Source organism: Falco cherrug, chromosome 15, assembly GCF_023634085.1.
Source record: "Falco cherrug isolate bFalChe1 chromosome 15, bFalChe1.pri, whole genome shotgun sequence".
NCBI classification, from domain to species: Eukaryota; Metazoa; Chordata; class Aves; order Falconiformes; family Falconidae; genus Falco; species Falco cherrug.
Genome location: NC_073711.1, coordinates 240,314 through 255,428, shown reverse-complemented (window position 1 = coordinate 255,428; position 15,115 = coordinate 240,314). Strand labels below are relative to the sequence as shown.

General features: G+C 53.3%; 1 protein-coding gene across 4 annotated transcripts in view; it reads left to right on the top strand.

Moving 5' to 3' along the window:
• The window catches only part of LOC106631690 (BCL-6 corepressor-like protein 1), a 33,127-nt gene extending 22,079 nt beyond the window's left edge, over positions 1–11,048 (top strand). For 3 of the 4 annotated variants that reach the window (XM_055727590.1, XM_055727588.1, XM_055727589.1), the window contains 6 exons: positions 25–228; positions 320–486; positions 667–812; positions 1,753–1,830; positions 6,669–6,822; positions 9,189–11,047. In XM_055727590.1, the coding sequence (XP_055583565.1) occupies positions 25–228; positions 320–486; positions 667–812; positions 1,753–1,830; positions 6,669–6,822; positions 9,189–9,405 (966 nt within the window). In that variant the 3' untranslated portion in view covers positions 9,406–11,047. Of the gene's footprint in view, positions 1–24; positions 229–319; positions 487–666; positions 813–1,752; positions 1,831–6,668; positions 6,823–9,188 lie in introns of all 4 variants that reach the window. The other variant, XM_055727587.1, reaches the window with a different exon arrangement.
• Positions 11,049–15,115: the final 4,067 nt, after the last annotated feature.

The following is a 15,115-nucleotide window of genomic DNA, read 5'->3' as shown; positions in this document are numbered from 1 at the left end:
GAGTTGTATTCCATTATTTTTCAGGGGAAGGGCTGCTGGAACCAGCCCAAAATGCGCTCTCTGAAGAAGCCCCAAGACTTGTGGACGCTTTGTAAGTCCCGTCGGGTCTCAGGGAGTTCCCCTGAATTGCCCATGGCCCAGAACATTCCTCCTGGAGCTCGGCGGCTGATTGTGAACAAAAATGCAGGGGAGACCCTTCTGCAGCGAGCAGCTCGATTGGGCTATAAGGTGAGTTTTGGTGCCCTTTTCTGCTCTGTGTCTTGGGCTGCCTTGTCTGGGTTTGTGTGTAACCAGGCCTGCAATGCTTTTGTCCATGTAGGACGTAGTGCTGTATTGCCTGCAGAAAAAGAGCAGTGATGTGAACCATCGTGACAATGCTGGCTACACAGCTCTGCATGAAGCCTGTGCGCGAGGCTGGATCGACATCCTCCACATTCTGCTAGAGCACGGTGCCAACGTGAACTGCAGTGCACAGGATGGCACAAGGCAAGCCAGTGAGAGGGGATCATCTGGGGAAGCACTGAGAAGCGTAGGGGCAGGGAGCAGGGCGTGTTTTTCAGGATGAGCTGTTGGTCATTGCTAGATTTGTTTTAACTCAAAACAGAGCGTTTGCTTTGCGGACCCATCCAGTCTCTTCTTTTTCTGCTAATGCTTCTGTCCTTGCAGGCCTGTCCATGATGCAGTAGCAAATGACAACCTGGAAACCATGTGGCTTCTACTCTCCTATGGTGCTGATCCCACTCTGGCCACTTACTCTGGGCAGACAGCTGTGAAGCTTGCCACCAGTGAAGTGATGAAGCGCTTCCTCTGTGGTAGGTGCCAAGCCTGGGAGCAGCAGTGCTTCCATCCATCCTGTCTGGCAGCATACGGGACCAAATCTAGGTATCAGATGTTTTAGAAGTACTTGAGCAGCAGGTGACTGAATAATTTTAGTTCTGTCCTATCATGTGTATGTTGTTTTACCACCCAAACCTTGATTATAGAATTGTATATGGTTTTCCAAATAAGATGCAAGTCACTTTTCAGTCTTTAACGTGCAAGGAGGTGGCAGTGACCTCTCGTGGTCACACAACTGAAGACAGTACTGTGTATGAGGCTTGGAGACTGTTCCACAGTTCCCAGTTACACTGCACTGCATAACCTGAGTGAGCATATTTTTGCTGCCAAGTGGTGATGCCTTCTACTTGAAAACAGCTCTGCCCAAATGCTGCCTGCCTGCTGTTGTTAGAAAGGACCATTTTGGCTCCCTATGGCCGGGAATGAAGCGTACCTGCTTTCTGTGCTGTTTGTGTAGAAGCAAGATGAGTGTTGCGGCTTCTACATCCCAGCAAGGAAGAGACAGCTAGAGTAGCAGTGGTTCCCAGAAAGATACAAGGCAGAAAGTCTCCCGTGTTGAAAAAAACTTGTTTGCCACTGTCTGTCTGAGCTCCTCCAGGCTTAACTATACATGCAGGTGTCGGAGATGTAATTTTGAACTCAAATCCACCCTAAGAACCTTTCTTTCCAAGCCACTTAGTGTTGTCCATTTTCTCTTTTCAACTTCCGTTTCACGTTCTCAGGCACAGGGTCGCGTTGTCCTCTCCTGAGGTACCTTCTTGCAAGTCAGGTTTCAGCTTTCCCCATAATGCCTAACTGCAAAGTGGGGAAAAGCAGCAGAGGTGAACTGGCTCAACCCAGATCAATGGATATGCATGCCAGGGTCATGCTTTGACCAGTAGCTAAATGTTAATCCTCTCCATTTTTTCTCTTTAGATTACCTTTTGGATCTCCAGGGGCGCACTGATGGGGATCCTCGAACAGCGTGGGACTTCTACAGCAGCTCTGTACTAGGTGAGCTCATTCTATGCCCTTTCATGTACTGTACATATATACATTACTGAAGGGGCTAAAACTTTGAAGCCTCGTCTTGTTTGATCCTATATTGCTTTACATGGGCAGTGGGGTGGCGGGGTGGGGAAAAGCTAATACCCAAAGTCCAGAGCAGAGAGAAGTAATGCTAGGTAATGACACATCACTCACTCAGGTCTGTCCGTGTCCTTCCCAGCTCATGTCTTAGAGATCTTGCTGTCATGTTGCATGCTGGTAGTTGCTCCTGAAAAGGACATTTTCTTTGGGAAGCTGCACGTGTAGATCCCTCCAAATAGGCTGAACACGGTGTGCAAGGCTAGAATCCACATGCTGCTGTGCCTCCTGAGGGTCTTTGGGTATCGATCCAGGAGCATGTTATTCTTGTAGCAGTTCTTGCTACTCCCCAGCTAACCAGTCATCAAGATAAACCCAAGGAAGGCAGAGGACATACTTATTCCTTCGAGGTGTAGAAGTCTTGAACTTCCAGGTTCCCAGAGCTGCCCATCCCTCTCCTCCGCTTTGGAGGGGAGGCACTCATCCAGGTGAGGTCCTCTTCTTACAGTGCTGGGCATTTCCCAGTGAAGGCATGATTTGTACCTTTTACTGTCACTTTCTGAAATTGTGGTTACCATCTTAGAAGTTTTCTTGAAATGATACAGGCACAAGGTCCACAAATTGTTCCCTGTGTTGCTCCGTTCCCCAGGGGTCCATGAGTGAAGATGTTCTGGATCTAGCTGGGGGACTGGGCAGACTGCAGTGTCCCTCCCAACCACTTCTGAGACAGGAGATCAGCACTGTCAAGCCCTTCATAAAGACTTGGGTTATGTATGCTGGCAAGCTAGAAGGCTGTTGATTTTAGTTGCTCACATAGTCATTCCCGACATCCTCCTAGAAATGAAAAAAATCAGATACATATGGAAGGGTACTCTTGGTAGAGGACTTATCCTTGGAGGACCGTGGTGTCTCTTCATTTCAGAGTAAAAGAAATTCTTTACTCCTAAGAACACTTTATTTGTACTCCTAAGAACACTTTATTTGTAGGCTTTTGCACCTCAGGCGCACCAAGAAGACTGTTCAAACCACAACCTCCTTCCTCTGAATTTCTCACTCCTGAAACTATCGCAGTCCTTTAAGAAGAAGCCTCTTTACCACAAGAAAAATAGTTATTCTTTGACTTGAATATTTTAAAAGTAAAGATATTACCTCTTTTGATTTGTCACTGTTTCCCACTTGGATTCCTCTTGATAAACAAGGGAGGAAAATTGTGTGTGGTTTTGTGGGTAGGAGAGTTTGGCTTGCTTTGATTACTACAGCATGCTGAGTTCTTGGTTGCCCAGAGAGCTGATGTGCTTGAGTTCTAGTATCTGCTTGTGTCCTGTTCATCAGCGTCCTTTCCTCTTGAGGATCCTGGCATGAGATTTAAACTGCCAATTGTCATACCCTCTCTAGGAGGCCCACTGCCACATGCAAGTAATTTAGAAATGTGCCATCTTGTTTTTCATATACCCTAATGCCTGAAATGGAACGGGTGGATCTTGGAAAAGCAAGCCAATTGTGTTTTGTTCAAATTAGCTGCTTGTCTCAGTTCTTTCATTTCCCTAGCCCTTGTCTTGTCTTGAAATATCTTGTCTTGCATCATGTCTTCCCACATTTCTGTCCTCCACCCCATAGGTAAAAAAAAAAAAAAAAAAAGGCTTTTTTTTTTCAATAAGCAAACCACCATTGAGTCTTTGGTGTTTCTTGGAGGAATGCAGGAGTGCTGGGATGCCATCGGTAGTGGCAGTTTACCACTCAGAAAGGCCTTGCTGAGACCCTTGGCTAATACATGGAAAATCTCCCCAGGGAGCGCTGGGCACTGCACTTCCTTTCCTTCCCCTGGACCTTAGTCGAGATTTTCAGAGTATTTCTTCAATTGAGGGTGGAAAAAGACTACTTTCCCTGTCAGGCATGTCCTACCTCTTGCATTGGGACTTCACACTAAATCCTGGCCACTGTGGGTACGTCTCTGCTGGGTCTCTGTCATTCATGTGGTGCCATCTGTCAGGTTTTGTCTTCCATCTCTCCTGCGCTACCTGAAGCTGGTTAACAAGCCAGACAAATCCCACATTATCTGCCTGTACCCTTCCCTAGAAATGTCATTTCATCCTCGTTGCCGTAAAGATCCTTCCAGTGTGGACTGGCCTGATGCTTGCATCTCAGGTGCTTCAAACTTTAACAGTTACCTCTGCACAGCTCTTGGGAGAACATAGGTTCCTCCCAGACATCAGCGAATATCCCTGCAGAAATGTCAGTGATGCAAAATGTTCTGAAACCCTGTGGCTTTGGTGATGATGTGGGATATTTCTGTCTCTGGCTTGGAGAGAGGGTGACAGAGATCCCAAGCCAAATCACCACCACGCTGCAGTGAGAGGCTCAGTCACACTGCCCCTTCTTTTGCCCCTCAGCAGGGAGTGTTCCCAGTGCTGCCCTTGACACTGCCTTTGGGAGGCTGCGTGGCAAGTTGTGGCAAGGAACTAACTCAGTTGGGAAGTAATCCTTTATCCTGCCAGGTCTGTTTTCAGCGGGCACAGAAAGGGACCTTCCTTTCCATCCACACCTAGATCAGCTTACAGCAGTGGTGAAATGGCAGCATTAGACCACTGTCACCTGTGCTTTGCCAGGGCACTGTGTGAGTTGGCAAGGAAGGGCAAGATGCCTGAGCCTGTGAGAAGGGGTTGGTTTCTTTACAGTGGCGTTTACTGAGTGTTTTGAAATGGGTCCTTTTGGCTTGGTTACCTTCAGCAGTCACCTCGGGTCACCAGGAGCAAATACTGCCCAGGGCAGGGGATTACCTCATTCAGCTCTGGAGTAACCGAGCTGCTCCCAGCTGTCATAGGCAGCAAACCAGCTCAGCAGAAAAAAGTCCTCCTCCTTCAGTGGTTCAGTCCTTCAAAATTTGCCTTCCATCAGGTCCACTAACTGAAGCACAAAGCATTGCATGTCCCTCAGGGTGGAGGAGAAATCCCAGGCCCCTGCTTGATCTGTTTTTATTCTTTGAGGCAAGAATGTTGTCCACATTTTCCTTTAGGTCTGCACATCTCTGGGAGCCAAAAGATAATGAGGGAAGCCAGGGTGTGGGATCTCTGAGGTCTGAGTCTGGTAAAGTCATCAGCATCTTGGACTTCACACTACTGTAGTTCCAGATACAAAGTCCCACGCCAGGGTCTTGTTCTACACCTGGGAGTAGCATTGTTGTGTCTGATTGTCTCCCTGTTACTCTGCAGTGGTACAGAATGTTTCTGTTCTTGTCGCAGCTTTCACTTGGGCTAACGGACAGGACCGAGTGTGAAGAGTTTTCAGGACAGACATTGGACTGTGTTGCCGCATTAAATGCATTTAATTCTTTTTTTCCTGGGTTGCTCAAGAAATTGGAATTTTTTTGGTGATAGCATCTGAGCTTTGCCTAGCAGTGATGTCAGACCAATACTCATGTCACTTATTTTTGTCCTATTCTACAATGAGTTTTGAAGATTTAAGTACTCTGGTTTTCTGTTTCTTAGGGATTTTTTTTTCCCTTGGCAGGACTAAGAAATTCCTTCTTTTTTTTCCTGAGACCCTGTTTGAGCCTGTATCTCCTGTCATCTGCTGTTGTTTCTTTATTAAAATAACATTCTCACTGGGTGCTGGATTGATTTGTAGAGCAGTATGGTGCGTGGAGCTTTCTCATGCAGCACACCATAAGATTTCTTTTTTTCCCCAGCCTTTTCTCTTGCAGGTGGTATTGAACTTTTGCGTGATTGGTTTATTTGCTCACTAGCACATTTGGTCTGACTTCTTTCTGTAGAATCTGAACTCTATTTTCTGGAAGTTTTTGGAGTTACTCTCTTTTATCTCAGCGGGACAAAAACCACTCTGCAAACCTAAGACTATTGATACTTCTTAACAATGAAATCCAGACAGCAAGCTGTTTTTCAACAGATGGTTTTTCAATTCAGATTAGTGAATGGTAAATTTAACTGCTTTTAAATGGCTGATGGATCAAGTGCGCTATTTGCCATCTCTTATGGACACAAATCCTGCTGAAGCTGAGGTACCTCCTGGAACAGCCAGCTTCAAGCCAGAAATCTGCAGGGCTGATTCTCTGAAGTCATGCTTGGTGTTGTTTGGTTGTATTAGTCTTTAGATCTGCTGCTCAGTTTGGTGGCACAGCCTTGCAGTCCTTACTTAGACACGGTTGCTGGCACACACCTCTAGATAACCTGCTGACAGTTGTCAAGAGTGGAATCCGGATGGAGAAGTACTCAACAAGCAGAGCGCAGTGCCTTCCTTTATAGGATCTGTGCAGAAAAAGCACCTCATACATCCACCTCCCGCTCTGGCGCAGGCTCTGAGGACACCTGTGCTGGCAAAGCAGAGGGGACTGAGGCTGTTTCAGGGAGAGCCTGGGGGCCAGCACGTGTTTGGCCCAAGAAAAGACTACCAGTCAAAGTGGCTCGTTTTGCAAGCAGGCCGTGCCTCGTCTTGTGTGCAGGATCAGTGTAAACCTAAAGGTTGCTGCTATGACATAAGATGTTCTTTCTACCTGATGCGGTCACCAAGTGGAGTCTTGCTGTGCAGAGCAGCCAGCGCTCACACAGAGTTCCTCTGAGATGAGGGGCTCGAAGGAGAGCAGGAAGAGCCCCCGGGACTTGGCTCTTACAGTTGCTGTGATGTTGTGGGAAGGTTCATGGGAAATTGCAGTGGTAGCCGGTTCAGCTGGGCAGAGCTGTTCCCCAGGGAGTGATGAGCACTGTCTGGTGTGAAACTGTGAGTGATGCCAATGTCTCTTTTGCTTGTTGCAGAGGGGAAAGATAGCATTGGATGTGATCTTCTGCTCAACCCTCCAGGAAGTTCAGACCAGGAGGAAGAGGAGCAAGAAGCAGACAACTTCATGTTTGAGTTCTCAGACAAGCCACTGCTTCCCAGCTATAACCTCCAAGTGTCAGTGTCTCGGGGGTGAGTATCTTTTCCCAGAGCAGAGAGCATTTGGGTGACATTAATGCTGGGCTGGAGGGCGAGCTCACAGAACAGAGCCCTTGAGCTTATGAGGCTAGCAACAGTACAAGAAAGCCTTAGGCTGCTCTCCAGGTGAGAGATAACATGAAATATAAAATTCATACCCGCCTGGGAAACTTTGAGAGCCCAAGCTGACTGTGTGCTAAGGAGACAGGCCATACAGAGTTGCACTTGTGTCCTGTAGACCAGAAAGCACTCCTCCAAAGGAGATGATACCTTTATCCCTGTTCTGCAGGTAGAGACTGAGGAATGGTGCTATTGTAGCTTCCCCAGAAGGAGCAAATTGCTGCTGCTGCAGCAGTAACCCTCTTGTGGCACACTCCCTGTCATGAGCCATCTCATAATGAAGCATTGGACAGACTCTTACTTAGAATAATGTGAAGGTAGAAACGACACTTTGTGAGCCCCAAGTCAGAGAAGCAAGTAGAAGATATAGGGTAAGATGGAATTTGTTTGACTGATTGTGTGATCCTCCCCCTCTACTCTGCCCTGGTGAGGCCGCATCTGGAGTGCTGTGTCCAGTTCTGGGCCCCTCAGTTCGAGAGGGAGGAAACTGCTGGAGGGGCTCCAGCGGAGGGCTGCCAAGATGATGAGGGGACTGGAACATCTCCCTGATGAGGAAAGGCTGAGAGAGCTGGGTCTCTTTAGCCTGGAGAAGAGAAGACTGAGAGGGGATCTCATCAACGTCTACAAACACCTTAAGGGCAAGTGTCAGGAGGATGGGACTCTTTTCAGTGGTGCCCAGTGACAGGACAAGGGGCAACGGGCACAAACTGCAGCACAGGGAGCTCCATCTGAGTACGGGGGAAGAACTTCTTTATCTTGGGGGTGACAGAGCACTGGCACAGGCTGCCCAGAGAGGCTGTGGAGCCTCCTCTGGAGACATTGAGAACCCGCCTGAACGTGACTCTGTGCAACCTGCTCTAGGAGAACCTGCTTTAGCAGGAGATTGGACTGGGTGATCTCCAGAGGTCCCTTCCAACCCCAGCCATTCTGTGATGCTGTCATTCTGTGATTCTCAGAAGTCCACCTCTGAGGTGGTCACCTTGGCTTCTTGTTGCAGTCAGCAAAGACTTGACGGCAGGATTTATCCAAATGAGGGCAGGAGTAAACATGGGGCTGGTCCTTGGTCCTCTCCCCCAGAGTTAATGAAAAGAGGAGAAAGAATGAGGGACTACAGGTGAGGGAGACCTATACATGGGGGAATCAAGCAAGGAAAGACCCCTTTGGTTTCGGAAAAGACGGGTTTAAGGGACGACTTGTTTAACACAAAACTGAGAAGCAGCACAGGTAAAGCCAAAAGGAATAGCTGTTTTTGTGTCATCTGTCTGATGCCTGCTGTTCTGTACCACAGGTGGTCACAGGCTTGGTGTCCCCTTCACAGACAGCAGCATATCAGTCATTTCAGCTCCTTGAGGTTAAGAGCAGCTTGTGTACCTTAGGTGGTGCTTTTCCTTCAGATTCAGGTTAGAGACACTGGGTTGGAGGCAGGGCCTTGTAGGAATGCAGTCAGCGTCTGGCAGTGTGCATCTCTTGGGGTCCTGCTGCTCACGTTCCTGCAGAGTTCTGGCTGTGCGGCAGCATGGCAACCTGCGTTGCTTGGGACAGACCTGGCCGCCCTCAATGAGCAGGCGGGGGTAGTAAAGGATCTCCGCGTGCAAACCTGCTGCAAGCCTCCCTCTCTCCTCCTCCTGATGCTGCTCCTAGCCCTCTTTTTCTCCAGCAATGGGCAGCAGTGGCTTGCATTGATGGGTCCCAGTAGACTTGTTTCCCCTCCATCGTGGGGAAGGCTACATCAGGGCACAGCGCTGGAGCGGTCCTCCCTTCTCCACCCCTTCTGACACCATGGCTCTTGGATTTGCCGGGATTGCAGCGGGGCGAAAGGCGACTTGGAAGAGGCAGCAACAAAAGTGCTACTTTTCTGTTTAGTGAGTTTCTGTGCCTGCCAATTTCTGTCCATCCAGAGGGACACATACGGCACCCAGGAGAAATGGCCGGGTGGGAAACGGAGCCTCTGGTGTGGCATTGCTGGGTGGGGATGCTGCCGGGACACCGTTGGTGGCATACCTTCCACACCGATGTTCCTGTCCTGAGTGCTTTAAAAAGCTGTGACCTGCAAAATAGTGATCAAAGCGAGGTGCATCTCTGAGCCTGGGTCCTGTACGTGTGGTCTGCCCAGGCCCCGCGGAGGAGGACCCCACGGAGAATAGTGTCTGGGCCTCAGCAGCGGCGCTGTGTCGCAGGGAGGCAGTGAGGTGGGCATACTCCTCCACCCCTAACCCACCATCCCCTTGCTGTCCTTGCAGGCCCTGCAACTGGTTCCTCTTCTCCGATGTGCTGAAGCGGCTGAAGCTGTCCTCCCGCATATTCCAGGCCCGCTTCCCACACTTTGAGATCGCCACACTGCCCAAGGCGGAGTTCCAGCGTCAGGTCTCTCTCAGCCAGGTGCTGGCACAGGAGGAGGTACAGGAGAGTCCCGAGCTGGCACAGGGTGCTGCAGAGACAGTGGAGCTGGTGCACTAGGACAAGCTGTTGGGGAGACTCTGCTGCTCCTCCCAGCGCACAGACACCTGCTTCTGCACTGGTGCTGGTAGTGGAAGCTCTGCAGCTCAGCCCAGCTGTGCCCAAACCCCACTGCTGGTGGCCAGTGAGCTGTGTCCAGCTTTAGTGCCTGGCAACCCTGGCTGTGGGGCAGCCATTTTCTGTCTGGCTTCACCCTGGGGAGCAGAGTGTGCATAATATTTGTTATTTGTTTCTTTTGGAAAGACCCATTTTACACCTGCTTCCCTACTCCCCAGCCCAGGTGCGCTCCAAGGCACAGGGATGGCTTAGCCTCTGTACGTGCCCAGGATGTACCTGTATCCTGAAACTGCTCCTGAAAAGATGCAGAGAGGCTTTAAAGAAGGGAACAGGGAATGAGATGGGAAGCTGGAGTGCAAGAAATAAGCCGTGGATTTATAACTAGGTCCATGTGGGTACTGGTGCCGATCAAAGCCACTTCAGAAGACTGGAAGTCCAAAGGTCACAACAGGAGGCTAAAGGCAAAGGCAAAGGCAAAACTGAGTAGAAAATGGCCCAACTGTGTTGGCTGGTGAGAGCAGAAAGCCCCAAACCAAAACTAGATATCCAGGTCAGCAGCAGACATTTAGCAATGAGAAGTAACACGGCTGAGCAACTCGGTTGTTACCTACCCCTGCCTTGACCATAGCAGTGCGCAGGATGCCAGCTCAGCTTTTTGATATACTGCAGGCAAAGTGGTGCTGATACGAGGAGCCCGAGAGCCACACAGCAGAGCCAGCAAGATTTCTGAGAGCCTCGCAGCACAGCACCAGGCTGGTACCTGAATGTACTCCAGCCTGACGAAAAGAGCTGCTGGTCCAGGGATACAAAACCTGTTTTGATCCCTGCAAGCAAAGCATTGCCTGGGTATGACTTTCAGAATGAGAGGCACAAGGCCTGTGATTGCTTCTGGCAGGTCATTCACATGGCTGTAGAAGAAGAGACCAAGGGCAGCAGGAGTGCCCTGGCAGTGGGAGTAGAAGGAAAGTCTTGATCACGCACCACTTGGGGGGGGGACGGACTTGACCACAGATGGGGTGCAGCACTGCACTTGCTGCTAATGACAGGTGAGCATTAGAGCAGGGGAGGAGGGTCTTATAAATGGAGGGGCAAGTGGCTAATGTACATGCTCCCACCCCCCCCTACAATGGGGAGGTTCCCTGGGATACCAAGGTGATGAGGCATGGGGCAAGCATTAGGTAAAACAGACTTAAGATTACGATACAAATGAAATGCTCAAAGTCCTTGGCTTGAATAGCAGAGAGGTGAGTGGGAAGGGAGCTTGAGGTAGTCAAGCCAGACAGCCGGCTTGCTGCCAGCACCAGCCCAGGGCTTGCCCCAGCCAGTGCTGGGACACCCTGGTGACACGTTGACTCAAAAAACGGATCGCAAGGAGCAAGGCCAGCGGAGGCCCCATCTGGTTGGGAGCTGGAATGCCAGCGGCATGGGCAGAGGCCGAGGGCACAGGCTCTGCTCAGCGTGGAGAAGAGGGAGCACAGGGGCTCTCCAGCTCTGCCTGCTGGCGTGGGCCTTGCCTGCGCGGGTCTTTCTGCCAGGGTGGAGCAGGCACACATGAGCCCTGGGGGAAAATGGTCAGCTTTTATTGGCCTCAGAAAGCATGCAGGGGCCAGCAGAGGCTGGCGCCACGATGTCCTCAGGGCAGCTGAATGCGTGAGGCGCAGTCCCGGCAGCCATCCCTCCAGTGCCTCCCTGCGCTGCACCTTCCGCATGCAGCACGGGCTCAGGGGCAGCCGGCACCTTCATGGGCCCCGCTGGCAGCAGGGCGCTGCTGCTCTCGCTGTGCCGTGATGCAGGTACAGGAGAAAGCCCTGCGCAGAGCCCTGAGCACCCTGCGGAAGAGGGAGGGCCGTCGCCGTCGAGCTGGGGTGTGCGGCAGGGCGGCGATGCCTGTGGAAGAAGGAGAGCTGTAGGCAAGGGGCTGGGCAGGTAATGGGCAAGGTCCTGCCTGCTCCCCACCACCGAGGGCTTTCCCCAGGGAGGGGTGTCCAGGGAACGGCCAGCCCCTCTGCACGCAGTCCTGCCGCCCTGGCCTGGGTGCAGGGCGCCGGGACAGCCGGACCGGGCCTGCCCTGGCCGAGGCAGCGCTCGACTCGGACGTACCTGGCTCATCCTCGGGCTCATCCCTGGAGCCGGAGCAGGGCGATGTGTTACCACTCTGCTCGGAGGCTGCCTGGCCCTCCGGGGGATCAGCGTGGGGGTCCTGGAAGAGCTCCAGGCTGTCTTCCCACTTGTCGTCCTCCTTGGCCAAGACCCCTGGTGCCTCCTATAAAAACAGGAACAACAAAGGGAGAGCTAAGCATCCGTCACTGGATGCGGGGAGAAACCGGCGCTTGGGGATGGGGTTTCGTGGTAGGCTTGGCAGTGTTAGGTGTCGGGTTGGCTGGGCTTACGGTCCTGCAGCCAGAGGAGGGCTGCGTGTCGCCTCTGTGCTGGGAGGTCGCCTGCATGGGGAGAGCAAGAGTAAAGGCGGGGGCGGGGGCCGGGGGGGTGGTGGTGGTGGGGAGGAGATGGAGAGGATGTCCACCAGCCATGTCCCTGCCACACATGCCCCGGGCGCCGCGCCTGCCTCCGGTACCTGGGGATGCTCGGTGCTGGCCACGCTCCCCTGGCTCACCTGGTGCCAAGGCTCCCAAGGCAGGGGACAAGCTGTCTCATTGTCTCCGTTCTCTGCTGCTGGGGCAAGGTGTGGTGTGGCGGTGTTGTCCACAGCATTTTCAGGCAACAAAAAAGCCCCTTCATGATCGTGTGCTGCTGGGGAGATGATGGCTGCACTAGCCTCTCCTGGATGGTCTCCAGACATGGGAGAAGCCATGTGTTCTCCATCCTGGCATTCGTCTGGGACAGGAGAGGCTGTGCTGGGCTCTCCCCGAGGCTCTGCAGCCAATGTAGACTCGCTATCCTCAGTTGCTGCATGTGGTTTTACTGCCATCGCCGCATCCATGCTTTGTGCCGAGTGCCGCTGTTCCACCGGCTGCTGGCTGCGTTCTTGGATCACAGCCTCAAGCTCGTGCAGGACATCACTCATGTCCCACCAAGCTGCGTCCTGCAGAGCCATGGTGTGGGCTGTGGGGCTGCATGGGGCAGGTGCCTAACTCCCTGTCTGTGCTGCTGTGCCCTGCTTGCTGAAGAGAGAAGCCGGTGCCTTCGCCGCCTCCTGTTCTGTGGGAGCGAGTGGAGAGCGCTGCTCCTCTTCCTCAGCAGCTGCAGCCAGGGCAGCAGCTGCTGGCTCGGTGTTTGTGGAATGTGCCGGGTCAGCAGACACATCCTGCAGGTGCCCAGCTGTGACTCCTGCCGCGTGTGTGCCAGAGCTGCTGGGACGGCAGGACCCCTCCAAAAGCTCTGGGAACAAAGGGTTGACCCAGATGCTGTGGATCTTGATTTCCTCTTGGGACAGTTCTTTGGTGCTGATATCTTCCCAGCAACCAAGCTTGGACAGGGCCCCTGGGTGGTTCTTTGGCACTTGTGGGACTAAGGCCCTTTCTGCCTTCGCCCAGTGCTTCCCGCGGACATGGGCTGCCATGCTTGCAGGACTTCCTGCAGGACTTCCCCTCCTCCTGTGCTGGCTGTGGGCCAGGAATCTCGACTTCAGCTTCTGCATATCCTCCTCCTTCCTGGAGCAGTCTGCCACATGTGTCATATCCTCAGGCATCCTACGGACCCTCCGTTGGCTCCGCACCGACTTGCCTATGAGGATGCACTTGTAACGTCCCACTGGTGCTTTGGAGCCTTGCTGTACTGCTCGTGCCTGGTGCCCTGGCCCCACATGCCTCGTACCCATGGAAGCTGGCACAGACACCCTGCCAGCAGCACTGGTGCTCCCGTGTTCATGGGGATCATGCACGGGCTTAGGTGCAGGGGCCTTGCTGCTCCTGGTTGCCCGGACCTGATCTCTTCTTGCCCTTTCCACCAGCATCATGCTGCTTTTTGAGTCCTGCTTTTCCGCTGGCCTCTTGTGCCGGACCTCACTTACGTCCCACTGAGCTGCGTCCTGCAGAGCCACGGTGTGGGCTGTGGGGCTGTGTGGGGCAGGTGCCTGGCTCCCTGTCTGTGCTGCTGTGCCCTGCTTGCTGAAGAGAGAAGCCGGTGCCTTCGCCGCCTCCTGTTCTGTGGGAGCGAGTGGAGAGCGCTGCTCCTCTTCCTCAGCAGCTGCAGCCAGGGCAGCAGCTGCTGGCTCGGTGTTTGTGGAATGTGCCTGGTCAGGAGACGCATCCTGCAGGTGCCCAGCTGTGACTCCTGCCGCGTGTGTGCCAGAGCTGCTGGGACGGCAGGACCCCTCCAAAAGCTCTGGGAACAAAGGGTTGACCCAGATGCTGTGGATCTTGATGTCCTCTTCCTGGGACAGTTCTTTGGTGCTGATATCTTCCCAGCAACCAAGCTTGGACAGGGCCCCTGGGTGGTTCTTTGGCACTTGTGGGACTAAGGCCCTTTCTGCCTTCGCCCAGTGCTTCCCGCGGACATGGGCTGCCATGCTTGCAGGACTTCCTGCAGGACTTCCCCTCCTCCTCTGCTGGCTGTGGGCCAGGAATCTCGACTTCAGCTTCTGCATATCCTCCTCCTTCCTGGAGCAGTCTGCCACATGTGTCATATCCTCAGGCATCCTACGGGCCCTCTGTTGGCTCCGCACCGACTTGCCTATGAGGATGCACTTGTCGTGTCCCACTGGTGCTTTGGAGCCTTGCTGTACTGCTCGTGCCTGGTGCCCTGGCCCCACATGCCTCGTACCCATGGAAGCTGGCACAGACACCCTGCCAGCAGCACTGGTGCTCCCGTGTTCATGGGGATCATGCACGGGCTTAGGTGCAGGGGCCTTGCTGCTCCTGGTTGCCCGGACCTGATCTCTTCTTGCCCTTTCCACCAGCATCATGCTGCTTTTTGAGTCCTGCTTTTCCGCTGGCCTCTTGTGCCGGACCTCGCTTACGTCCCACTGAGCTGCGTCCTGCAGAGCCACGGTGTGGGCTGTGGGGCTGTGTGGGGCAGGTGCCTGACTCCCTGTCTGTGCTGCTGTGCCCTGCTTGCTGAAGAGAGAAGCCGGTGCCTTTGCCGCCTCCTGTTCTGTGGGAGCGAGTGGCGAGCGCTGCTCCTCTTCCTCAGCAGCTGCAGCCAGGGCAGCAGCTGCTGGCTCGGTGTTTGTGGAACGTGCCTGGTCAGGAGACGCATCCTGCTGGTGCCCAGCTGTGACTCCTGCCGCGTGTGTGCCAGAGCTGCTGGGACGGCAGGACCCCTCCAAAAGCTCTGGGAACAAAGGGTTGACCCAGATGCTGTAGATCTTGATGTCCTCTTCCTGGGACAGTTCTTTGGTGCTGATATCTTCCCAGCTATCAAGCTTGGCCAGGGCCCCTGGGTGGTTCTTTGGCACTTGAGGGACTATGGCCCTGGGCGCCCTCGACCAGTGTTTCCCGTGGACATGGGCTGCCATGCTTGCAGGAGTTCCCCTCCTCGGGTGGTGCCTGCGGGCCAGCTGTCTCCACTCCAGCTCTGGCAGATCTTCCTCCTTCCTGGAGCAGTGTGCCACATGTGTCACATCCTCCGGCTTCCTAAGAGCCCTCCGTTGGCTCCGCACCGACTTGCCTATGAGGATGCACTTGTAGCGTCCCACTGGTGCTTTGGAGCCTTGCTGTACTGCTCGTGCCTGGTGCCCTGGCCCCACATGCCT